This window comes from Triturus cristatus, chromosome 7 (genome assembly GCF_964204655.1).
Source record: "Triturus cristatus chromosome 7, aTriCri1.1, whole genome shotgun sequence".
Lineage (NCBI taxonomy): Eukaryota > Metazoa > Chordata > Amphibia > Caudata > Salamandridae > Triturus > Triturus cristatus.
This window is the reverse complement of record NC_140590.1, coordinates 226,058,639-226,086,100: the sequence shown is the minus strand read 5'-3', so window position 1 is coordinate 226,086,100 and position 27,462 is coordinate 226,058,639. Positions and strand designations below refer to the sequence as shown.

General features: G+C 45.2%; 1 protein-coding gene across 1 annotated transcript in view; it reads right to left on the bottom strand.

Moving 5' to 3' along the window:
* LOC146809271 (alpha-tectorin-like) overlaps positions 1-27,462 on the bottom strand; it is a 324,857-nt gene that overhangs the window by 87,885 nt on the left and 209,510 nt on the right. The window contains exon 18 of the mRNA XM_085616088.1: positions 4,364-4,956. Within this exon, the coding sequence (XP_085472214.1) occupies positions 4,364-4,956 (593 nt within the window). The remainder of the gene's footprint in view (positions 1-4,363; positions 4,957-27,462) is intronic.

Here is a 27,462-nt window from a genome sequence, read left to right as displayed (position 1 = left end):
ACAGAGTGAGTGGTACTTTTAAAATAATATGTTTTAAAGACATGTGTATAGATCTTCAGTTATGTTGCGTTAAAATATATTTGGTCTCCAATTTTCATAGGGTTTTCTCTCTATTACCCCCTCTCTTGTTAAAAGGTTCACAGTCAATTATATAGTACCTCAAATATTTTGGATCTGCTTGGTGGAATTCGTTAAAGTGTCGGGCGACCGGGTACAATGAGTCTTTGTTTTTAATGGCTCTAAAATGTTGTAAAATTCTCTTGTGTCCCTGCAGCTTCGTACTTCCCACATACAGAAGCTCACAGGGGCATTCGAGGACATAAACAACAAACTCAGTTTTACATGATAGGGATTTGTTAATTTTGTATTGACCTCCCCCCAATGCTGTTTTGAAAGCTGTGGTATTGATGCCATATTGGCATGCCTTGCAGGTTCTACATTTGTAAAAACCCTTCCTTTGACTTAACAAGTTTCCCTTTGACTGATCCACTGGGTTATTCACCACTAACCTATCTTTCATATTGGGGGCCCATCTGTTGGTTATTGAAAGTCTAGGAGGCAAGGTATGACCTAATACAGGGTTATTTTTCACCAGAGTCCAGTTGTTTTGAATGATGCGATTGATTTCTTTATGCTGTTTACTATATGCCACAATCATACTAAACTCATTGATAGATTGATCTGTGGGTTTTGTTACTTGTTCAGAGGCATCAATACTAGTATCTGGTCCTAACTTTGGTGTTCCTAGTTTTAACAATTTCTCTCTGTTGGCTGCATTGCTTTTGGAAATTGCAGCCTCTATGCATTTGGTTTTGTACCCAAGTGCAAGAAACCTATGTTTACTTTCTTGTTGTGCTCTTTGTAGTTCACTGTCAGCGCTACAGATACGTTTTAATCTTATCATCTCCCCATATGGGATACTCTGGATGAGGTGTTTTGGATGTAGGCTTGTGGCGTGTAGGACTGAATTGACGCAGTTGGTTTTCTGTGTAGTCTGGTTTCGATCCTGCCACTTTCTATGTACACCTCAACGTCCAAGAAGAGAACTTTATCAGCACTAAAGTCTGCAGTGAACTGTAAATTAATATAATTGTGATTTAATTCATTAATAAAAGATATAGCTTCTGTTTTCGAGCCCTGCCAAATTAAAAACAGATCATCTATGTATCGCCACCAGCATTTCACATTTTGCCCGAGGGTGTTCGCATGTTGCCTATGTAGGACCAGTTCCTCCCACCAGCCCATATGAAGACAAGCATAACAGGGGGAGAAACTGGCCCCCATAGCGACTCGCCGTAGCTGTTGATACAGAACATGTTGGAATAGGAAGATGTTGTTATAAAGGAAGAAATCTATCATATCAATGATCATTTTGTTATGGTTTTTCTGTGCAATAGGTCTTTGTACCAAATAATACTCAACTGCCCTCAAGCCGTCTTTGTGGCTTATGCTCGTATAGAGAGCAGTGATGTCCATTGTTATTAGTAAATAGTCATTTTGCCACTCAAAGTTATGTATCTTGGTTAAAAAAAATCACCAGTGTCCTTTAAGTATGAGGGAAGTTTCTGGACAAAATCCTGCAAGAAATAGTCTATATATTGTGACGTATGTTCAGTCAAGCTGTTAGCCGAAATGATAAGACGTCCTGGAGGTGTTATAGGGTCTTTTTGTAGCTTGGGTATAAAGTATAAGACAGGTGTCGTTGGTGTGTTATTCCTCAGAAACAAATATTTGTCTTTACTTATCAAGCCCAGACCCTTCCATGCCATCAATTTCGTATAATAGTTTTCATACGTCATTTTGAGTTCAGATTAATCACATCTGTGATAACATTCTTTATCTGATAATTGTTTCAATGCCTCTTTGATATAGACAGTTTTGCCCCAAATTACCAGATTACCACCTTTGTCGGCGTTCCGTATAATTACATCCCTGTTGTTTGATAACTTTTTCATTAGCTGGTGGTATTTAATTTTCTGTTTGTTGTTTGTGCCTCTTTTCTTTTTATTGATTTTGTGATTAAGTTGTTTTAATCCTGCAATGATCTGTTCGTGGTATATGTCAATGCCATCTCTGGGCATAACTGGAATGAAAGTGGAACGAGGTTTGAATATCTTTCTTTGCATGGAACTGCCAGTCTCATTGTCATTTTGCCGTTCTTGGCTCCCACATTGTGTTTCTATTTGTGCCAATGGTTGTAGGTCTCTGAGAAGTGGCATGTCTTGGCTTGTAAAATTGAATTGAGGTAGTGTGAGTATATACACACACACACATATATAAGGACTTCTAGATTAAAGAAATAATTTATAATATAGTAGGGTAGGAGGACATACATCAACATTGGCACTTAGCCTAAACTAGAAACTGTATCCAGCATATTTTGTTCAAAATAATTGAAAATGAACCCAGGGCATAAAATGTTAGGATTCATAAAAAAGTGATTATTGGATACAACAAGACAGACCATCACACGCTATCACTATACCGATAGTTCAAAGGATGCAACCTTGCGAAGGTAGCCAGGGAAAAAGATATATGTTGTAAACTATCTAAGACCAAGGCGGTATGCCATCCATCGGGTATGATCCCATGGGGAAATTGGAGGTGCACCAAACTTGGGAAATATACAGTGAGCATATCCCTATCATATAAACAAAAGAATGTAAACAATTGAAAATAATAACGAAAGACATGACAATCTTGTTTTTATCATTGAGATGAAAAATTGGTAACTATTATGAATGGTTGAACTACATATCCCACAATGCCTCATTATGGGTCAGGTACGTAGCTATATATAAATTGAAAGTAAAACTAGACTCAATCAACCCTGATCAAGACCATGAAAGTCGAAACGTGTTGGTGATGGTGGCAATGAAATAAGATTGCTTAAAAAGGAATCCCTGGAGTGCAACGTATTTCTTGTAGGTGGTAAATATATAAACACATACATATTAATTATATTTATTCTGTTGGACATTATTTTAGCTGTACAATAGTTTGAAACTTGTTAGAGTCTATCACAAAAATGTGTAATGTATGTACGCATGGATAATTTGAGTTGTAGTGTGGCTGTTAATCGTCATAATATTGAATTAACATCACATGTCTAAGCAAAGTAATGCATCATGTATCTATTAGTGATGGAAGCTCAAAAAGTGATTTTCCTCAAATCACTCTGACTGTCACTTGCAATAACCAATTAATACCCTTATTCAGCACATATCGGGCCACATATATCATTATTGGAAATAGCGATTATCTTATTGCGATTAAGTAATCGATATTCCTAATGTATGAAACTCCATGATTTTCTATTAATGAGGTAGGCCACTATTTGCATCCCATTAGGAATCGCTAAAATCACAGAGATGGTGGCCTGCTGGGGTCAGCAGACCACCATGTCTGTGATTACTTTAAAATAGAGCAATACATTTTTTTTATATGCAGTCTGTTTTCCTTAAAGGAAAACGGTTTGTGATTGAAAAAGAAAAATTAAAAGTTAATTTTTTATTTTTTGGGAGCAGGCTGGGGTCCATGCGACCACTGCCTGCTCTGAAGAAACGTTTTTGCTACTATTTCCAAAGGGGAAGTGCTCCCTTGGGGACCCCTTCCCATTTCTGAATGGGTTACCACGTACTTGAATTAGATGGTAAAATGCAAATGTTTTGCAACCGCATTTTGGTCGCAAAACATTCTTACATACCACTGCAATTTGGTGTTAGGATGGGACACCCTAAACAGTCCCCTTCCTAATACCAAATCGGTATGTATTCGCAGTTCAAAATTGTGATCCGTAATGTGTTACCGAATTGGAATTCATACCTACCAAAATACATTTTACGGCACAAATCTGTGAATCAGGCTATTTGCGACTGGGAAAATGCATTTACCCCTAGTCCACAATGCTTGTTATCTGATCTTCAGCATCATATTTATAAGTTCAGGGTGCAATTAAAGATTTTGCATGAAAGTGATTTGCCTGGTGTTTGCTGTACATAAAGCAGTATACGTCCTTGCACAACATATATTTTTTGGGCACTCTGGGCAGTCCCCCATGTCATTTTACTGTTTTCAGCAATTGTTCTAGTATGCACATAAGTGCAGAACTGATGTTCTGCTTTACCTCTTCAAACAGTAATCATGGTTTGAGGCTGGTAGCTCTGGTATTGACTCATGCACGACATATCTAAAACGCTTTAAAACTACCTTCACTCTTAGATCTATACATTTATTGTTATTCTCCATTCTTGCTACTGGTTTTATTTGTTGTCCTAACGGCTGCTTAGATCTGTCATTAAGAAATAGATATATCACATTCTCTCATAAATTAGATATTGAAATAAATCAGGTGTCTCATTACCTGAACTTGGCCATATTCTCCACTTGCTATGGAAACCTGCTCCCCATAGACATTTACTTCCACTCTTCGCGTCCAGGCCACCACTGGTGATGATCGGTGCTCATTCTGTACTACGACGCTAAAGTCAATGAGAGAGCCGGTCTGGGAACTAGACTTGCTGAGGGTGTACTTGCAGGTGCCCTGGTAGTCGAAGGTGACTCCATCAAAAGTGCGGTAGTGAGGATCTCCAGAGGCCCAGCAGATTCCGCTGTTTACAGGGTAGCACCTCCTGATTCCATTCATGACCTTACACTCTTCTAGGGCGGCACACTTGTGTTCTTCACACACCATCTCTTGTGCATTACAGGTGCATTTCTGGCTGCAGGTATCTGTTAGGAAGACCTCATCTCCCAGGTTGTAGTAGACGCCATCCATGGTGCAGCCACACTGACTTTCAGGGACACAGAGGCCAGAGTGAAGAGCAAACCCTTCATCACAGAAGCATCCGTCCACGCTCTCTGCGGCGCATGCAACAGTTTGATGGAGGTTGCGGCAGGTGGTTGGGCAGCCAGTGCCAAACAGTTCATAGTGGCTGTTCTCAGCGCAGTTGTCATCTGTAGAGAAGAGTGCAAAATGAGTACAGTAACGTGATTTTTACTACTGTCTCTTTGCATAATAAACTTGTTGTATTGCCGTACTAAAAGTCATTCACTTGCAAGTAATATCAATTTCAATTGTCAGTAGAAATTTCAAAACCTGATTTACTTAGATAGTTTCGCATCTGTTTCTAGGTTTGCCCAATAAGACTGTATTTGTGTGGAAGGCTTCTTCCAGGATATGAAAACACTTGAAATGAAAGAAGATAATTTAAAGTGAGAGAAGTTATTTAGATACTCCAACCACCAGCCTACTGTCAAAAATGAAAGCTGCATACTCAAATAACTATGAAAACCCCTATACCATACTTTTCTGCAGTTTATGGTCAGTATAAACATCACACTCTGACTCCTCATCCTCCAAAGAATTTCTCAATATTCCCTATGTCCCAGAACACATCCATGGCATCTCTCTCCATTGTAGATTACACTTTCTCTGCAACCGTCAGTGTCCAAGAGGCTAACACAAAACATTACTCATTATAGCCATCAGCCTGTTTCAAAAGAGCTCCCACTCCATTTTCACTTGCATCCCTAGTAATACTATGCCGGATACCTGGTCTGAAGCTTTGCAAATGAGAGCCTTGTTAAGACACTCCTTTAGCAAAAGGATTTCTACTTCATCTCTGTCTTACCAAACAAAATCTACTCCTTTCTTGAAATTACTACAAATAAAAATGGTGTTGCAGGCAAAGTCTGGTAAAAATTCTTAATACTTTCTTTTGAAACATGTATTTCGGTTCATAGGCCATAAAAGCAGTACATAAAACATGTTAGGCAGAATAAAATAGTTGCCATCGAAATCATTCATACCAATTGCTTTCCTCTTAGGTTTGGACAATAAATAATTTAGAAATGACATAAAATTTGTAAGAACAGCTGCAGTAAAATTTGCTTACATCAGAATTTCAGACTAAGAAATATTAAATCATTTAAAAGGAGAATATTGCACGTCAGGCAGCCCACTGCAAAGGTGTGACTCCTAATGGAGACACATTTTTCGCCTAACTCTACACATTGACATCAGGTATCTGGATAGTGCAAAAATCAACCATTTACAAGTGTCTGATCTCAGAATCCTAAGAGCCTCTTTGAGCTCCCTAACACCCAGTTTCATGTACAGTAGGATTATCCAACACCTCCTACTGCTCACTTAGGCCAGGCAGAAGAACAAGGCATCAACACAGGATGGACACTGCATGGCCTCTCCCCTCAAGGCAGATGCCCACTTTGCGGTAAATGAGTGGATGGGTAAGGTCCCGTACCGGAATTGCAGGTACTGGTGTCTGATTTGGAGAGGCACAATTTCATCCCACAACTCTTCCTTAATGAAAGTATCCTTAACTGTGAGAAATTCATTGGTTAGTGTCCCATATTTTGTCTGAATATGCAAAAGACCCACTGTGTGCTGCCCATGGGCTGATTTAATTTGCCGCAACAGTGACGTTCCATAGGTCTGCTAACCCAATCTCCAACTACGTGGCTTTCATATATTTGAGCCACGGTATATTATTGGAGCCAGAGTGACTGAGTATTTTTTCCAGGCCCTGATGATATTGATAGGGGCGCTTTGGTGTCCAAAATTTTTCTCCAGTAATGTAAGGGGCATCGACCGATTTTATCAGATCCTGCTCTAAAACCAAAATCCAGTCTGAGTAGGAGTAAAGGAGTGCTAATGGGTATGCCTGACAACTGGCGCATGAATCGATTGTCTACTGTATATAAAGGGGTCACATCCAAGTGTCCCCACAGCTCTGCGGCATATGAGGTTTTCCCAAGGGCCTGATGGTTGCATATCTGTATTGCCGGCTGGTTAGGTTAAAATTGATAATTGAGCGACTTTTTGATTATTCCTCCTGCAAGTAGCCTTAATCTACATTGCCTCATATATGAATGCCACCTCATATGTTCTGTAAGTGTAATACCTGGGTACGTAAATGTGCGCACACGCTCGAGTGGGGTCCCTGCTAGCTTTGAGTTAGCCCTGGACGAGTGTCATGGGTTCAGACCATGTACTTGGTTTTGTCCACATTAAAATCGACAACCCTTAGCTTGCAAAAGAACTCAAAGAGGTCCAGGGGTTTTTAGAGACTCATTGGTGATTTACAGAGGTGTAATGTATCATCGATGAACATGAGGGCAGGAACCTTCATGTAAGCCAACCTGGGTGCATCATGAGCACACTGTTCTAGAAAGGTTGTAAGGCCATTGATATCGAGTGTAAATAACATGGGCACAAGCCTAACTCCCTTATTTACGGAGAATGGCTCAGTCAATTAGCCTGCTTGCCCACATCTAACCTGCGCATAGTTTTTATCATGCAATCTCACTAGGGTATCCAGCAATTAACTTGCACCCGCATTTCTAAAAGCTCCAGTCAGAGAATCGCTCTCGGTACTAAATCGAAAGCTGATCGCAGATCCATGAAAATGACATGAAGTTGTCTTCCACCTACAGTAACAACTTTCCAGTACAAAAGCTGGAGGCAGAAGACTTGGTCAATTGGGCTTGTGGACTCGTCTGAAGAGGTGACAGGATTTCATTAGCAGTAAACCATTCCTGGAGTCGATCCAGAATTACCTTACTGAATAACTTTTGCAAACTATCAATAAGACTTATGGGTCAGTAGTTGCCGGGCAGATCACATGAGCCCTATTGACATATGGTGATGATTTCATCCCCTTCCAACTTTGGTGGAATGGATGTCCCCTTCATAACAGCTGTGAATATCACTGAAAGATAGGCACTCAAAATGTCTATTTCACTCAGGAACAGATTTCCTAGAATCATTCAAGCCAGGAGCTTTTTTGGGAACGATGCCCTTGATGAATGCGCTTACTTTTAGTTCAGAAATCTCCAAGACCTCGGACTGAATACTCGTGCAATGCGCTCCAATTGAGCTTATTTATTTATTTATTTATAGAGTTTTATATAGCGCGAACATGACCCATGGGTATCAGAGCGCTCCACAGTTACATGAGGTACATTTTGGAGTACAACGGGTATAGCAGCATTAATATATATAAGATTCCGACATATTTCTTTCTTAGCCGTTTCAACAATAACAATTTTAGGATCTGTTTAGTGTACGAAGGTGTAACAGTATTCCTATACAAATGGTTCCGATGTGTATTTTCTGTATGATCTACATCAAAACTCCAGAGTAGTACTGTACAGTTAAAGAAGTTTTTGCAGCTTAACTGGCGATTTTATCTTTACATTCGTTGTTGGTCTGTAGAGGTAACACCTACATCAGCTCTAGCTGGCAACAGTCTTTGGTTAGTTTTGGTGTCTTGGTGGTTATTTTGTGCAGGATGTATCCAGATCTGACCGGACTATGCGACGTCTGGCTTTTAATCACGATGCTCATGGTGAACACTCTTGCCTAAGGACGGAACTTGCTCATTAGGAAGCTCTTCGCTTCTCTCGAGTGTGGCCGTGTTTGGAATTTTTCTAATGTTTGTTGGGAGTGAATTCCAGATTCTGGGGGCCGCTCCGGCGAAAGCTCTGTCATACGTTTTCTTCTTCCGAAAGATGGGTGGTTTCAGCAACAACTCTCTGGCAGTCCTGGCTGGTCTGCTTCCCCCTGATAGTTCAATTTTCTGGACTAAGTACCCTGGCGTTTTGTAGTGGAGCGCTTTGTGGGTAATACATGCCAGTTTAAGTTGAATACTGGCTTTGTATGGTAACCAGTTTAATGCTTTCAGGTGAGGTGAGATATGGTCGTATTTTCGAGACCCAGTAATGATTCTTGTGGCCACATTGAGACAGGCACTTTAGTGGAGCTGTGGAAATTTTTGCTAGACCTGCTAGTGCTGTACATCCATATTCAATCCTTGAAATAACTAAGGACTGGACTGCCAATTTGAGGTCCGCCGTAGTAATGAGTGGTTTCACTTTTCTAATATAGTTCAGGTGAAACCGGGCACTTTTTGCCTTTGATTTGATGTGGGCTTTCATGTCTAGGTTCTTATCAAGCGTGATTCCCAGTGATTTAGTCGCGTCAACTAGGGTAGGGGTGCAGTTTAGCTCTGTGATCAGTTTGGTCCATTCCTTCACATTTGTGGGGTTCTTTGGTGGTGATATTAATAGGAATTCCGGTTTTTGTGCATTTAATTTCAGACGATTGCTAGTTAACCATTCTAATGACACTTTTAAGGCCTCATTCATTGTATTGATGTCTTCCAGTGACGCGATCTTGATGTAGATCTGAGTGTCATCTGCGTACATGTGATAGAATATGTTTGCGTCTCGGAGAATTTCTGTAAGGGGTTCGACATATAGGTTGAATAGTGATGGAGATAGTGTTGATCCTTGAGGGACTCCAATAGAATTCGGGCATGATGGGGATAGCGTCTGGTTGACCAGGAATCTTTGTGTTCTGTTCTGAAGGAAGGATTCAAACCATTTCAGAACATTTCCAGTTAGTCCCATCCTGTCTTGAAGCCGGCTAGCAATTTTTCAAGATTTACTGTGTCAAATGCAGATGACAAGTCAAGGAGGACTAGTAGACATGTTTGATTGTGATCTAGGGCCTGTAGCGCATTATCCACTATATGTAAGATTGCTGTTTCTGTACTGTGGCCTGGTCTGAATCCGAATTGGCAGTCATCCAGCAGATTGAAATTAGCGATGACGATGTGGTTGCTCAGTTGATTTTGCACACATTTCTCAGTTAGTTTGGCAAGCAATGGAATATTGGTTACTGGGCGAAAGTTATTTGGATCTGCCGGGTACGCTGTAGGTTTTTTGATGATGGGGAGGACTTGACCTGTTTTTAAGCACTCTGGTAGTATCCCTTGAGATAATGAGGCATTGATTATTTTTGTCCATATTGGGACGACGATATGGTTGATTCTTTTTAGGCATTTAGAGGGCAGGGGGTCATTGTAGTAGTTATTTGGTTTGATATCCGAGAGAGTTTTGGCAATGGTATTCTGGCCATATAATTTGAAGGTTGCCCATTGAGCATTGTTTTTCGACTTATGATCGTTTTTTGTGGTAGCATCGTTCTGTGGTGGTAGTTTGCTAGAGAGGTTGTTTGCTGCCATCCTGAGCTCTCTTTCTAGAGTGTTGGCCTTGTCAGTGTAGAATGTTGAGAATTCCTTGCAGCTCAGTTGAGTTTTAGTTGCTTCTTGGGCAGATTTGGCCAATTTATTGGATTGTTGCTTTAACATCTCGCAGAGTTTCCGTGGTCTATTTTTGGCGTTATCCAGTTCCGATCTAAAAAAATTCCTTTTTGGAATTGAGGACACTTTTGTTGTACTTGTTTCTGATTTTTCTGAGAGTTTTCAGCTGTGGGGATGATGGGTGCTGTCTCCATTTTCTTTCTGCAAGTCACAGTTTCCGCCTATCTTCATTCAGTGTCCCATTAAACCATGGATTTTTATCTTTCTCTGAGACTCTTTTCACTTTTAGTGGCATGGTGGAGTTGACTATATTCGCCATTGACGTAATGTAGTGATCTGTGAGTTCATTAACGTTCAGCAAGTTGTTAGGCAGATTTAGATCCATCTCACATCTTTCTACTAGTAGCTCAATACTAGGGTCTTTGGTGTCTGAAGTCCATTTTTTAAGTTTGACAGGTTGTGTGGTCTTGTTCTTTTTTTATGGTGGGTATCAGGAAGGTTATGGCATGGTGATATGACCAATCGCAAGGAACAATTGAGTGGATTGTAATATCCTTGATTCTCGAGTTTACCCAGTCTAATGTTGCCCCTTTCGCATGTGTTGGCTGAGTGCAGGCTTGAGTAAGGTTTAGATCTGTTAAAACGTCTTTAAGTGCATTGACCCGTTTGTCATTATTGTCGTCCCAGTGTAAATTAAAGTCGCCTGTGAATATGTTATTAGTGTGACTGTTAGTTAGCCGTGATGATCTCCATTAACTGGTCTATGAAGGTGATATTATTGCCTGGTGGATGGTAGAGCGCATGCAAGTTGCACTTTTGATTATCTGCAGTTCTTATACCGAGACCGAGATATTCACAGGATTCGAGAGGGTTGGATTGTATTTGGCTGACCTCGATATCAGATCGGTGTATGCAGGCTATACCGCCTCCTGTCTTTTTTAGTCTCTCTAATCTCACAATGTTATAATGCGGGTGCATCAGTAGATCCATGAATGGGGAAGAAGATTCCGTAAGCCATGTTTCTTTTAAGATTGTCACGTCAACTTCCTGGCTAATGATGAGGGCAGCGATGTCTGAGGCATGTTTTGCTGCGGACCGACAGTTGAGCAGTAGTCATAGCAGTGGTTTCCCTGAGCTACTAGAGTTCATCTCAAGTATTGACGGTTAGCTGGACTTGTTTTAGGTTTTTAAGGTTGGGTTTCCTGTTCTTAGGCCAAGACGTTCTATTTGTATCGATCGGGACTGATCCAATTTCCTTACGTCTGCTGATGGCTTTATACTCATATGACCGGAGTAGGGTTTTGGTTTCATCATCCGATAAATATTTAAGATTTCTGTATGGTCGAGTGTGCCCATTTGATAATGGCATGGCTGTCTTTTTACTCTTTCCTTGAAGATCATGCACTGATTTTTGAATGAGCTCGACTTTGGAGTGAGTGCTTGCAGTGATTTCTAGTATTTTTTCCATAACTTGCAGTGCGCTTAGAATGTCCTGTGACATATTTTCCGCTTGTGTTTGAAGAGCTTCGGTTTCTCTCTGAGTCTGAGGTGATAGATTGGGAGTGCGCATCCGCCTATTTTGAGTTTTGTTTGTGTCCCGGTGCTTTAGATCTGTGACTTTTTCAGTGTTCCTTTTTTTGTCATTAGTTCGGGTATCCGCTCCTCCTCTATGTGTGATGTGAGAAGCGCTCATTATGTTCCGTGATCTTAATACCAAGCAAGGGTGATGAGATGCGCTCCCTAAGTCCTGGGAACTTTATATCAAGCTAGGGGGATATGAGTTTCGTAGGGTCACAGGTGCAATTTGTACTGTTGTAGAGGGGGGTATGGAAGGGGTGTTAGCTTCCATATCCTTTATTGCTGGATGGAGGTTCCCATTCAATGGCCTACGTGTGGGAGTAATCAAATCCTGGGGGAGAGGCGCTGATATTTCCAGATATAAAGGCGTCGGGCGGTATTAGCGTATAGTAGAGATTCTTCTCCTATCTCTGTACAGCTCCCATCCAATGTGCCTCCTGTCAAAGTTGTGTCTCCTGACAGCATTGCAGGTTGTGGATCTTGAGGGTCACTAGTTATTATGACGTCTATGGTGGTAGTGTTGGTGGTGGATAGGGTGGCTGCTTGTGTGGTCAGGTGTTTGTTGAGACCATGCGTTATCGACATACTATTTTAAGGTTGAAAACAGGTTGCCAAACTTTTCTAACTCGTTGTTGGTTGCTTGTATAAGCACAATACTGTTCTTGTTGATAGTTATGCATAGTTCCGCTCTTAATCTTGGTGACGGGATGATCAATAAATTGGTACCATGTGGGATACTGCTTATATTTTTTATGTTGAGCATCTTCGTAATGACAGTGCGCCATTCAGCCGTTTTTCTGGTGAAAAATATCAAGTCATTTACAATAATGCCTTTGTTTAGATTAAAGGAGGGGACAGAGATCAGCGTGTCTGGGTTTTTTCTATGTAGATTGCGTTTGAATTTTTTGGCTGCATTCTTAGATAGGTTAGTTGAGTAATTCATGACGTAAGAGTTAATGCCTGTTGATTTTAAATTGGTTCCGGCCATATTTACTGATGGTGTTATCTAATTTTCTGGGGTGTTCCTGCAGGGGTGACCTCACTTTGATGCATCCTCTAGACCATTACCTGTCTCAGGATGTTTACAGGTCTACTGACGTTCCTGTAGGTGTCTCTACTACTCTCCATTGTTTCCTTGTGTCCCACTCTGAAGTATCCTTTTGCCCCTGGATCTTTCTGTGGTTCCTGCTAATGTCTTTGCTATCTTTTAATACCTTATGTTCGTGATCGTTTGGGAATTATCCTCTTCGGGAATAGAATTTATTGAGTTATATAACATTTGGTTAGGGCTTATGGAAAAAGTACTATTCTATGTTATTTCACATTCCAACGTTTTCTTTCATTGGAAGCTATAGAGAGTCATTCCAAGATGGCTGCCGTCTTAGTGATCTAAGCTCATCAAATAGCTGTAGGCCCTTGTTAGTTTCTATTGCACAGTCCTCTTTCTATTGTCCTTTCCAGATTGCTACCATTTTGGAGATCGAGTTGAGGCATTGAGAGGGAGCAATCCTTTGCTTAAGATGGCCGGGGCAATAAGGCAAAAAAGAAGCAGCACGTGTGCAAAAAGGAAAGGAAAAGGAGACGAAAGTTGCTGTACACTGTCTGCATTGTATTGCATAACCAGGCCTCTAGGTCTGATAGTCAGAGGCGTCTGCCATTTTAAAGTCAGGCAGGCTGCAGCCAGACTCCCCAGAACAGTGTCTATGTCTTTAACTAGCTTTATAACTTTTTGTTCCCGAGTCGTGCAATCGTCAGCAGGCCTCACGGGAAACCGGAGAATCCCCTTTCTCAGCAGGATTCCCAGCGGTGCCAGTCGTCTCTCCTTCTGCCATATTAAGGGAGAGTGTAGCGATGTGGCCTATATCCTGGTGCCAGTATTTATGCGGCGATCTGAAGAATGATGCGGCCAATCATTGCAGAGATGCACCCATCGGTTGATTTTGCTGATAGGAGCACCCGGATGTACAATCTGTCTCGCCCCCGTTTCTTGGGCCCTGCAAACCGCCTCTGGTGATATGCTGGTGTGGAGAAGCCGCCACCTTCACGATCAGGATCCCGCAGTGGCAAAAACGGCTCCGGGGGACCCGCAATGCAATTGCGGGACGATGGGGGGTCTCTCGGCTGTGGCCGGATCATGGCAGGTCATCCGTCAGAGCAGTCCCAGGAAGGGGGGGCCGGCAGAGTCCTCGGGTTGGTAGTGGAGTGCGGGAAGGCGAATCCGGATCTGATTCTCCACCTGGGGCTCACCTCCGTGTGCATGCGCAAATCTGCTGCGAGAGCGACGGACTTCCCCAAACGAAGGGTTCCAACGCGATGTAGAGGGTGGAAGTGGAGGAGCGAGCGGGGCTGGGCTCCACTCCCGGTCCGATGGTAGAGAGATCGGCATTCGCCCGACCTGCCTGGGAGAGAGAGCAGCCTCGGAGGGATCCCACCAATGCAGTCTGTAGTGCTGGTCCGGGGTCGGCAGACAGGGACCGGAGCACGGGGGTCGTCAAATCCAGTGACCTAAGTGTTGCAGAAATCCAGGCCAAAGGTACAGAAATGTTAAGCTCCTGCAGTCTGTAGTGCTGGTCCGGGGACAGCAGACAGAGACCGGTGCACGGGGGTCGTCGAATCCAGTGACCTCTGTGTTGCAGAAATCCAGATCAAACGTACAGAAATGCTTAAACTCCTCTTAAATGTTATTTGGTTTGTTTGTTTGGCACGATGGACTGGGTTTAACAGGGATTAATGCCGATGGCTATCCCATACCTCAGGAGCTCGCTGGAGGTTCTCCTGCTCCATCGGCCATCTTGATGTATTCCATGAGCTTCCTCATGGCTTGCCTTCTCCTCCCCCCCTGTCTCTGCGGGACTTCCGTAACTTCCCCTCACTCATTTGTTTGGATAAGGGGGCTATCGATTCTCCAGTATGTGTGTATAAACTGGAGAAATGGATGACCCACTCACTAGCTGAAATATCGGATTCAGTGGAGCAAAACACATCCATACTACCAGAGGACACTAAAATCCAAAATGTTTGGTGGTCTTTCAATTTAGCAGCAACTAGAAGACCCTCCCAGATTCCCAGTCTTTTTTAGCGTCTGACAACGCTTTTTGAAAGACCACCTGGCTACCTGTAGCTAGGATCTATCTTGCTTTTTTTTGCCTCGTTTAATCCTGTCTTGGTATCTCTACAATGTTTATTTTACCATGTTGTGGTGAGTTTCCTTCCCACTGCCTAGTCTCAATGAAAAAAATGGTCCCCCAGTTTTAGAAAAATCATATCATGGACATCAGTTACCCAGTGTCTCAGAAGAGTCCTCTACTGTGTCCAATGATAACAAACCCTCCAATCAATTGACAACCAGTCTATAAATTTAACCTAAGAACTCGTGTGAGGGTTTCATAATGCTCCATTTGACCCAGCGTCTGTTGCCAGTAATTATCAATCTCCTGTCACATGGCTCGCCCTGCTTAGTGATTTGGGAGTTGGCAGTTATGCTCAACTTAAGGATCAAAACATTGTGGTCACTATCTTGGGGAGGTATTAATTCCATATCAATCAGATTTGGCCATAGCTTAATATACATTTAATATATATAGTCAATTAGGCTAGTATGATTTACGCAATTAAAAGTATGTCAATCTTATCATGGCTTGAGCTCCTATTACAGGCATGAAGCCCCTAGTTTGAAGTAAAAGCATTGATTTGAATTGTCAATTTTGACCAGTTCTTAATAGGAAGAATATTGGGCTCAGGAAATAACCACACAGAATCCTCGTCTGCCATAATGGCCTGGGTGTCAACACTCAGTGGTTCATATTGGCCGTTAAATTCGCCCAACACAATTTTCCTTGCATTCGCTGGCAGTGTGGATAGATGCAAGTTTAGAAGATCTATGACGGAGGATTCTTTTTTGTTCTCGGTGGGTCTACAATATACATTACATATATATAGTAAGACGTACGGGAGTACAGTCAGGATAATACACAGGATATCGGGAGAGTCCACCCTGACCTCTTTTACTAAACCTGTTATGGTTGTTTCTACCCAAATTGTGAGACCCTCTGCCCTTCCCCCCGTAACAGCTTCCTTGCAGAAGTTAACATATCCTGCATGGTAGAGAGGCTGCAAACACCAAGTGTCTTGGAAAAGGCATAGATAATGTTGGGTTATAAATCTGCAATCTACACAATTCAGCTTAGAGGCCAAACCTGCTACATTCCAAGAAATGAGCTTAGCTAGTGTGACTGTTGTTGGAGGGGAGACCCTTCCCTCTACATCGGTCGATGAGACCGATGTTATATGTTAGGATAGTCCTGCCAGTGCTGTACGATGAAATGATAATGTAAAATCATCAGTGATCCCTGTGATTGCTGAACCTCTGTGACTGCCACAGGGTTCCACCAAAGGGGTTTGCTTGCTCTCAGCACATTCTAACTGTAGGTTCACAGATACAGAGTGAGTCTCAGAACGTTTTTCTCCATTTATTTCCCTTAAAATATGGTTGTTACTGGTGGTGCTATACTTTGTGAATCCAAGCTCTACATGCTTGGCAGGGTCACTCCGTGAGCCATCCTCCACAATAATAGATCACCATGAGTAAGTCAATCTACATCTGCTAGGGAATCATATCGATTAGAGGTTGGTATTGAATAGATGTCACCACATCTCTTCTGATTGGAATGGGCTGGGACCTCTTTGTTTGCTGATTTATGGGAGGTAGTTGTCAGGCAAGATGCCTATAAAAGTAACCCAGAGGAAGTGGCTCAATACGACTCCTCACTATTTGATTGATAGCTTATACTTGAAGCACACTCTGGGCCAATGATGGAAATCTAAAATCTATTATAACACAGTCACCTCCACGATCCACCCTGCTAGACCCAATCTATGCAACAATTCTAGTGAATAGTCTGTTATTAGCCTGTGAAAGAGGAAAATCTCTATGCCACACCAGCCAGTCTAAGGTTTAATTAAAAAGCTTTTCATATGTCTCATTCGGTTCTCTACGCAGCTGTGGCACTCTAGATAAAAGTGCTACGTATGTACAAGATGCCAGTGGAAGATTCACATCTGGTTGTTAAGAACTTCACGTATCTGCCCTAGGTCCAACAAAACCAGTGGTGGATAAACTTTCCGATGTAATCAACTCTTTACTACAGAAGGGTTCTCCTGAGGAAGAGGAGGAGGGCAGTGGGAGCCTATCCATACCAGACTGCCCTAGGGTCTAGAAAGGGGTATCTGAGGATGATCTAGTTTCTTGGGACAATGTGCTTATAGGGGGGCCTTCAGTCATTGCTCCCTATATGGTCCTGGAATCCCTAGGAACAATAGATTTTGATGCCACTGTGGGTACCTTGGCCTGTTTGATGGTGGTCAGCTCTTTCTCAATAGCTTCCAGGTGGGCATAGAGTGCAGCAATTTCCTCCCAGTGGAGCTATCTGGCTTTGCACAGACACTCACACATAAATTGATCGCCCCAGACAAGTTTGGACAAGGGGACAGCACCACCAGTGCCTTTATGAATTGCAATTGAGGGTTCCTTACTAGGTCGCATAGCATCTGGGTGGGATTCGCTTAAAGCCTCCTGTTTCTTTTGTCCTACTAACTTTCTAGCCAGCGGGTGTCGTGCTTGGATGGGCCTGCCTGGAGGATGCTGACGCTTCCCATTGGTGGAGCCGGGCTGGGGGGTGTGGCACCTGGCGCTGCTCGGTGCCCTGGGGCCAGACTTAGCAGGCCGGGCGATGCTGCAATGGCCTGGGATGCAGCTAGGACCCCTGCGGGCAGCCACTGAGGCTCACCCTGGACACTCCAGTCATCCTGTCCATGGGGCGCACTGAGTGGCCCTGGAGTGCGGTTGATCGCCAAGACCCTAAAGGTGCAGTAAGTCGCTGCAGCACCGAGGAAGCCGCTCAGACTGCAGCAGGGGGAGCAGATGGCCCATAGGAACTAGTGGCTCCGCACATGGCCAGCCAGCTTACGCAGACATCAAACCCGAGGCCCTGCGGTGGTGACAGGAGGCACCTCCAGTGGGCGGGTCACCCGGGATGGCTCACTGGACACTGGCCTGTCCTTCAGAGAGTGCCCGTGTGGAAGTGGTGACTGACGGCGCCACACACACTGAGGCCCTGTGGTGTGGGCGCCACCATTGGGAATAACTATTTTATCAGCAGAAGGTCGGCGCTTGCCCTAGGCCCATATAGCCCGGGCAGCTACAGAGTTATGCAGCATTGCTGCCTGTAAGCAGCTGGGCTCTTCTTCCGCTGCCGGGGGCTGCCGCGACTGCCGTGTGGCCTGGCGCTACATGATTCCACGCTACCTGAAGCTGCTCTAATGCGCTCCCGTGACGTGGAGGAACTACCGGGTCAGCTGTAAATGGTGTGCTGGGATGATCTAGACCCATTGGTTACGAGTTGACAGGGATCGCGATGTGCAGCGGCTGCGGTGACAACTGGGTGTGAGGACCGGTGGCATGAGCTACTTATGCCTGTGGGGTGGCGCTGGTGGCCCCTCCACATCATTGGGACAGATGCTGACACCCTCAGATATTCCAGACTAAGAGGAGCGCATAAAAGCTCACAATGTGGGACATTGCTGAAGCCGGGGGATAAGAGAAGTACCCTGACCAGGTACCCAATCAGAAACTTTGTGAGACCGGTGCTGTCCCTACTGTTGAGTGACCGAGCCCTCCCCCGGCATAGCTGCGGACCTGTACCGGTGAGGTGAGGAGGATCTACCAGGGGTTGGTGGTCTGGCGGGTGAGATCCTTTTAGCGGGTCCACCTGTAGTCAGTCCTCGTGTGCCAGAAGCGGCCATGGTAGTCCCGGTGCCACTTGGTGCCCAGGATAGACTAAGTCTGTTTTGGCTGACTCCTAGGGCCCCTCGTCCAAACTTCATCAAGACAACATCAGCTGGGGACAACTGGCCGAATGGGCAGACTGGAGACTAACCGCTGTCACCACCATGGCGAAAGACAAGGTGCCCATATCTTCAACAAATCAGAGCACACTGGATCAATACAAGACTGCCCCCACCGGTGCAGCAGGCGGAGCAGAGAGGGACCCATCCCTCTACATCGTGGAGTCCCGGTATCAGTCCTGGTACTGAAAAATGCAGCCCTGATGGCAACGATCACACAGGTCAGAGACATGCTAGTTGCCAAAATTGGTGCAGTAGGCACAGAAGGCTTCTTTCTGTGTCAAGATCTCTGTAGAACGGTGGACCGGAATACTGAAGCGGAGTCCCGTGTATCATTCATGGAAGACCCAGTCACAACCCTTAAAAAAAAGTAAATCGCTTAACTGTCATTATACAAGAACTCACCACAAGAGTTGAAGACGCAGAGGGCCGTGCGAGACGCAACAACTTGCGCATCATGGGCCTCCCCGATGACTGTGAGGGGACCTCTGCAACACAATTCACAACGCAGTGGCTGCGCTCATTGATGCAGGAAGGATCCGTCTCCATGTTTTGTTGTGGAGCGAGCCCACCCAGCCTTAGCGGGGCGGCCTTCCCCGGGTGCACGGCCCCGTCCAGTTTTTGCCAAGCACCTGAATTATGCCAACAGGGATAAGGTCTTGCAGTTCACCCGATGCCTTAAAGACAAGCTGATCTAGGACTCGCAGAATATTATGATATTCTCGGACTATACACACCTTGTACAACAGCAGCGTCAATCCTTTATGGCACGCAAGCGCAAGCTGAGAGACCTCAACATCCAATACATGCTCCTGTACCCCACGCGGATGCAAGTTAAATACAAATCCAAAACTTTATACTTTGATACCCTGGAAGAGATCTTCAAATGGACGGACGAGACTACCACACAATCTGAATTCTCCGCCTCCACAGGAATCAGACTCCTCTCAGAGCACCAGACAGGGCTGCCTGAAGAAACAGTCGAAGAGACAACACCGATCATGGTCGAACTGGTGCTCCCAGACACAAGGAGAAGACTCCTAAGTCAGCTGTATAAAATCCCTCGATATTTCCCTCCCCCTTTTTTTTCTGTCTCTCACTCTGCTGCACCGTATACTTTTCTCACCTCTAGAAGCAAATACCTAGAATGTGACTTAAATGTTCTGGTACCAGGCAATGTGTGGGGAAACATAGGCCATGGTGGGCCTCCCTGAGTCCCACTTACACACCCTAAAGACTGATGGTTGGGGGATGTGGTTTTCAGGGCCCGTTGGTGGGGGGCCTCCCAACTCCTCGTTGGTGTCTTGGAAGAGCCCCACCGCAACAGATACTTCATGTTCCTCGAAGTATAGGGGTGGGAGGAGGGGGTTAGAGTTGTTTATGTTTCATGGGTTATATTTGTTAATGGCTGAGCACAGACACTGGCATCTTCCTACTTCCATACACTGCACTCATAAGCAAAACCACCCCCCCCCCCCCCAGATTTATTAATGGCTTATACATAGATGGCTGACTGCGGTGAGATACAGGTGATGACCTGGAATGTACGAGGAATACTGGACAGAATCAAGCGGGTGCATTGTTGAAACAGGCCAAAAGACGGGGGGTTGATATCCTGCTGATGCAAGAGACCCACATAATGGGCAACCGGGACCCTTGCCTAGCACGCTACGGATTCGATCAAATATATAATTCTGGATTCACTCAAGCATCATGGGGTACGGAAATACTTATTCATCGCAGGATTCCCTTCAGGTGTGCCCAGACATAAGTGGACTCTAGTGGGATATACACCGTAACTGCAGGTACACTGTATGGGGAGCCCCTGGTGTTAGGCTGTTTTTATGCCCCCCCCCCGCCGCTCAGACATACATTTGTGGAGAAAGTCATAGGCCTATGGGGAACCTTTCCTGATGGATTCTCTGCGATGGGGGGGACTGGAATGACACCATGCATTACCAGGTGGCGCCCTGGTGACCGAGATCAGGCAATAATTAAATCCGAGTTTGTCTCCTAGCGTCCTCCATGGGGTGGTCCGATGTATGGAGGGCATATCATCCAACTGCCACCGAATACACCTTCCTTTCACCTACACATGGGTCCCTAGCTCGGCTTGATTATATATTTCTTCCTGCACCATATGTTCATAAGGTCGCTTCTACCTCCATTTTCCCACGGGCACTCTCTAATCATTCAACAGTGACCCTTAAACTCCACATAGGACCTCAGCGATCCCGTTGGCGGATGTCGCCATGACATTTAAGAGACTCTAAAAACACGACAACCCTCCACCAAGTTGTCTTAGATTATTTCTCCTTCAACGCAGGGTCCACAGACTCAGCTATAGTGCTGTGGGAGGCCATAAAGCTCACTATAAGGGGCGTTGATATCAACTATCGTACATGGATAAAACGGTTGCGCCAAACCCACATCGAGGAGGAGATGCGGACTGGGGGCGGAGCGCGGACCCATAGACAGCTCCTCTTCTCACAACAACAGATCTATTAGATATTCACAAATGAAGCCCAACTGGCGTGGCAGGCAACACGACATCAACAATATATCAGTGGAGTGACAAGCCGAGCAAGACACTGCATCGACTATGTCAAGCAATACATGCTCAGGTCCCCCACATCAATACTCTGGGGCATAGATGTTAGCCTCTATACGAGGCCCCACAAGGTGGCCCACTCATTTGCCACATACTACACTGACCTTTACCAAAGCAGGAAACGTCTATCCCCAGAGTCAATATGAGAATTCTTATGCGACATACCTCTGAAACAACTCTCGGATTGGCTGTGCAACTAGTTGGATGCCCCCATCACCCTAGAAGAGCTCACCATCGCCCTCCACGCCGTCCACCCGGGCCGGGCTCCGGGACCTAATGGGTTCCCTAGCGAGTTCTTTCGAGGTTGTATCTCTCGGATGGATTCTCATCTCTTGGTGGCACTGCAAGCGTCTCTTGAGCTTGGGATCCTCCTGCCCAATTGGTGGCATGCCAAAATTGTGGTTTTTCTTAAGCCCCAGATCATCCAGTTTCTTATTGTCCCATTTCATTTCTAAACTTCGAGACAAAACTTCTGGGTAAGATCCTGGTGAACTGACTCCTACCACAGATCACTGAACTGGTCCACCCTGACCAGTCTGGCTTCATGCCACAACAATCTATGCATCATAATATCAGGCGAGAACATAATGCCCTGGCTATGGTATCGAGGATGGGACGTCCTGTAGCAGTCCTGCTCGCAGACATAGACAAAGCCTTTGATTCACTGGACTGGGAGCACCTTTTCCCCCTCCTACAGGCCTTAAACTTCATCCCACAAGTTATCTCCTACATTTGCCTCTTAAATAGTGATCTCTCTGCCCCCTGTCCCCGCTCCTCTTCGTGCTTGCTATAGAACCACTGGCGAACTGGGTGCGACGGGATCCCTTGTTTCGAGGATTTCCGTGGTCCAGAGAAGTGTCAGAGAGGATCGCACTATATGCGGACGATGTCCTATTCTTCCTTACCGACCCGGGGTATACAGGCCCACGGATACTACAGATCCTGAGGGTGTTTGGGGAAGCATCGGGCCTTTGCACAAATCCATCCAAGTCCATACTCTTTCCGATCAGCGGAGACCAGGGAAGGGGTATGTGGGCGACACAACTGAGACACGCATCTGATGGTTTTACATACCTGGGGATTTTCATATCAATGGACCAGGCGAAGTCCTGGGCCCACAACATCAATTCCCTCATACCCAAGATCAGAAATGAGGTGCAGGCCTGGTCCCCTCTCCCTCTGTCCCTTTATGGCAGATCGGCGATCTTCAAGATGGTCTCATTACCGCAAATCCTATATAGGCTCCAAAATTACCCATATGGCGTTCCCCAATTCATGATTTAAACAAATCAATTTGCTCCTTAATACTTTCTTATAGGATGGTTGGGCAACACGGGTCACACTATGGACATGTACTCAATCCACCTACTGTGGTGGGATAGCAGCATCCAACATTTTTGCTTATTATGCGGCCTCTCACCTCCCCAACATTAATAAATGGTCGTACGATCCTCAGACTGACCCTGCCTATGTAGTAGAAAGAATTGTGATGAAGGACCAAACATCACTCAGCTTGCTTATAGCTGTGACCGCTTGGACCACTTGCCCCCAGTCACTAGAGTTGTAAATTCTGCTGTGAAGACGCGTGGTCTGGCAGATGGGATGGGGAGGGCGATTAACACAGGCAACTCCCCTATGGCAAGGATCCTGTCTTCACCAAGTGGGTTCGCTGTCTGGGTTCCGTACATGGGATTTCATTGGCATATCCACTGTAGGTGACATCATGAAGGGAGTAGTTCTTAAATCCTTCCAACAATTACATGAAGAATTCCATCTCCACCGGAACCATTTCTACAAATACCTTAAACTGCGACATGCCTTATCCCCACACAACGCAACACTGACAGAGCTCCCTGAATTCCACCGCTAAAAGGGCGACTGGTAATGGGGGATATCAGCGCCGACAAGATTAGACAAATATACCAAACTGTGGTTACGCACAACATTGCAACACTAGATGCACTCAGACGGAGTTGGGAATACAACATACCTGATCTCTCGGACGAGCCATGGCATCCCGTTACCATCTGATACAGTTAGAATTTCTGCACAGAGCCTATTTCACTAGGCATCACCTCTGGCGCATGGGGGTTATACCTTCGCCAATGTGCCTGAGGTGTGAATGGGAGGCGGGTACCTTCCTCTACACAGTGTGTAACTGCAATGCCCTCCAACCCTACTGGTATAAAATACTGACCTGCCTGGACAAGATACTCTCATGGAATATTCCATCTGATCCCAAAGTCATTCTATTGCATAGCACAGAAGGAATAGGGGGCATTAAGTACAAACATACTTACTTACTTTTCATAAGGCTCACACTAGCCAAAAGGGATATCGCCCAGTGCTGGAAGAGTAGCTCCCCGACACCCTTGGGGAAATGGAAAAAAGCTCTGGATTGGTGCATGGTAATGGAATTAGGCTGTGCTTCATGCATGGGGTTGCCCACAGAAACACCGAAAGATATGGCAACGATAGGCAGCGTATAGGGGCATTGACTTACCAGGAGTGGAATCACCAGACACCCTCATACGGCGAGAAAGTAATTTAATGGTGTAGTCTCCGGGCATTCGACACAGCTATTCAGAAGACACAGGGGTATATTCACAAGAACGTGTGATAACTACCGCAAGAGTAGCTTAGCGCAACTCTCAACATCGCAGGACATTGCGGGAAAATAACCCTGTGTCAACGTGGAATTCACCACAAGGAGGTACCATGCGATAGTCTGCCGAGACCGCGGACAATGACCGCGATACAACCACCTCGATGGAGATAAAAACACAAACCACAACACCAAAAAACCTGCGATGTGCCAAAGCGCGATGAGAAAATCAGCGAAAAGCAGCACCAGGCCTGCAACACACACCTAGCCGGTGGGAAAAATCACCATAAAAGACACCCAAACACAAACTGACCAACACCCAAGCACCATGAAGGCAGCCGGAGCAGGCGCAGAGAACGAGTGCAACCTCACTAGCACACCGGATGACCAGCCCGGGACATCGGGGACAGGGAAGGGCAAAGGACAAGTAGAAGAGGAAGACAAAGTTCAGTCCGCAGGCGAACAGGATCATAGTCAAGGAGGAGATGGAACACCATCAACAACTGTTTGTCACCTCCAACGTGTCATTGGGCACCCAAACTGGAATATGGCGGGACATTGTAGACAAGGTGAATGCTGTCGGAGAGCACAAGAGGACAAGGGACGAGGTCAAGAGGCGATGGAATGACATCAAGTGGAAGACCATGGAGAAACTCGCAGCCAACCAGAAGGCAGCAATGCAGACAGGATGTGGGGGCCCAGTGCCACAGCTCGAGCTAGATGATGGAGGAGCTGGTGTCGGCAGTCATCGGTGTGGATACTGTTGCCTGAGTCGGGGGACCGGACACTGCTCGACAGGACACAACCCAACTGCAACAGGGTGAGTGACCACCGGGTACTGAGGGAACAGGTGGAGAGGCCCACAATGGCACACATGCACAATCAAGCAGAGCACAGTGCACACACTCAATGACTCTGGGTCATCGCCCAAATCCATAGACTGTCACAATGTACAATGCCATGCCGTCTGAATGTCAACATGTACCATGCGGCTACATACATGTGGACACATTGCAATACACCATCTCCCCCTCACATTGCAGGGCCAGTGTCAACACCCCCTGCAGAGCAGTCCCAGCCACTCTTCACTGATGATGAGGAGGACAACCCCAGCATCGACACCCAAGCCCTACTAGACAACATTGACATCATCCGTGACTCACCCCCAGGATCAGGGCTGACCAGCTGCATTGAGGAGACTCCACCCACCACCCAAACCACCCAGCAGGAGGTACCCACAGCCCCGCCAGCCTCCCAAGACCCCCAGGAACAACACATGGCCTTCCAACGCTGTTTGCTGGAGGCCCAGAGCAGGTGTGGGTGGGGTTTGACCTCATGGCTACCAAACTGGACGCCATCCATGGGTGTCTAGACCCGCTCCATGGCTTCCAACGAACCCTGACTGAGATCTCTGGAGTCCTGACGTGGAGAGTAGAACACCTGCCCGCTCAGAGTGGTTCCAGAGATATCAGCCGTGAGATGGCACACATGCGGAGGCTCATGAGGGACATGGTGCGTATGGAGGCGGAAAGGATGGCAGCCACCGTGGCACACCAGTGGAATGTAGCTGGGATATACCATGCCCTGCAGATCATCATCATGGCATTGGTGCCACAAGGTGTGGCGATGATGAATGCTGCTGACCCCACAACATCCACATCTCCGCCCACTGGTGTGTCAGTGCCCCACAGTGCGGCAGGCGTATCCACTCCGGCACCTGATGTGTCACTGCCACACAGTGCGGCTGACAACCTTCCTCCGGCCCGTGATGTGTCAGTGGCACACAGTGCCTCAGCCGGTATTGCTATAAGGGTTATGAATGATGATAGAAAGGAAAAAACACATACACCAATGGTTGAGTTAGCTCATATCTGTATTACTCAATGAATACATTGAAAATAGACAATTGTGCAAAACAAAATGAAAATAAAACTAGTAGCCAGAGGCTATCCAAACAGAGTTGTCAAGAAGTCTTTAAAAAGGGCTTCGTACTGCCCTAGAGAAGAACTCCTTATCACTAAAGAAAAGGCACCTCTAGACAAAATTGTATGTGTCACTACTTTTGGAGTACATACTCACAAAGTTTGCAATCTAATCACCAAAAATTGGAACATAATCAAAAGCATTGACCCAGAAATGGATATCCCGATGTTCGCCTACAAGCGAGCAAAAAACATTAAAGATCAATTAGTCAGATCCTCGACTGAGACCATCAAACGGAGGGGCAACAAGCTTGAATCTACATGGGGTCTACCTGAGGTCAAAGGCCATCATAAATGCGGCAATTGTGTTGCTTGTCCTTTTACATCTAATACCCACACCTTTGTACATGCGAATTGTAAATAGACATTTGATTTTTTCTCTAATTGTAACACGCGCAATATTGTATACTGTATATGGTGTCCCTGTGGACTGCCGTGCATTGGCCAGACCCAACAACCTGTAAAAGCTCGTATAGGGCAACACAGAAGCCGCATACGACGCTCAGTTGAGAATGCCCCTCTGGTCTCTCATTATAATGCAAAAAAACATACAGCTGATGAGATCAGATGGCAAATTATTGACATTGCCGTGATCCCAGAGAGAGGGGGCGACATCACACAGATCCTGCAAAGGCGTGAATGTCATTGGGTAGACAGAATTGATTCTATCAACCAGGGCCTCAACTTCGCTGAAGAGTGGCGAGGCTTCGTCGCCTCACATAATTAGCCCAATCCTCTGTTCTTAGCTAAATTGCAAACAAACTATCGTGGTCTGCTATGGATTTTGACAACCTGTGAGGTCCGTTCTCCATGTTATGTATATTCATTATTGCCTCTTTTCCTAGACACTCACCTTCCATCGTGTCTGTCTTTTGATTACCCAATTGTCTATTGCATGTATGCTATGCCTCCCCTTTAAGGATTACAATATTACTGGGAGTAAGTTCATTCCCTTACCCTCTTGTATGTCATGGAGACCTCTCGGGGTGCTGTATGTATGCTAGCCAATACTCTATATATTGATTGCTCCGTGAGGAACTATTGTACATATCTACATTGTCAATGTGTCAATGATACAAATTTAGCCATTGTAATACCTTGTACATCCCGGTCTCTCATGTACGTTATGGATACCTCTCCGATTGTTATGTATTTACTAGGCTATCTTTGATGAAAAAAATGATTATACATAGCCAAATTTTTAATCTCTCTGGGATACAAATCGTTGCCCTTTTTATTTACAGGTACAATCGTAATCATGTATTTGCAATTCTACAATCCAATTGTGTACTTACAATTCGGCGGCCACGGCCACATTACGGTTGTTTACAATACACTATGCAAACAGAGTGCATAACTGCACATATCTGGGGAGATTTATACATCAACTATGCAAATCAGCATGCAGCCGTTTTTTCACCCGCATTTTTTATGTACGTTTCACGAGCAGGTAAATGTAACTACACTGTGTCTGATACGCTACCTATTTAGACACTGTAAAATTCGAGGGGCCTCTTTATATTGACCATACTACGATACCCTGGTCTTCCATGTACACCTTTCTCTTATTCTCAGAGCCCAAGACCAATGTGCTTACATCCGTTTCTTTTTATTTTTTCAATTCTAATGTCTCACTCTGATCTGGCCCTTTCCCCA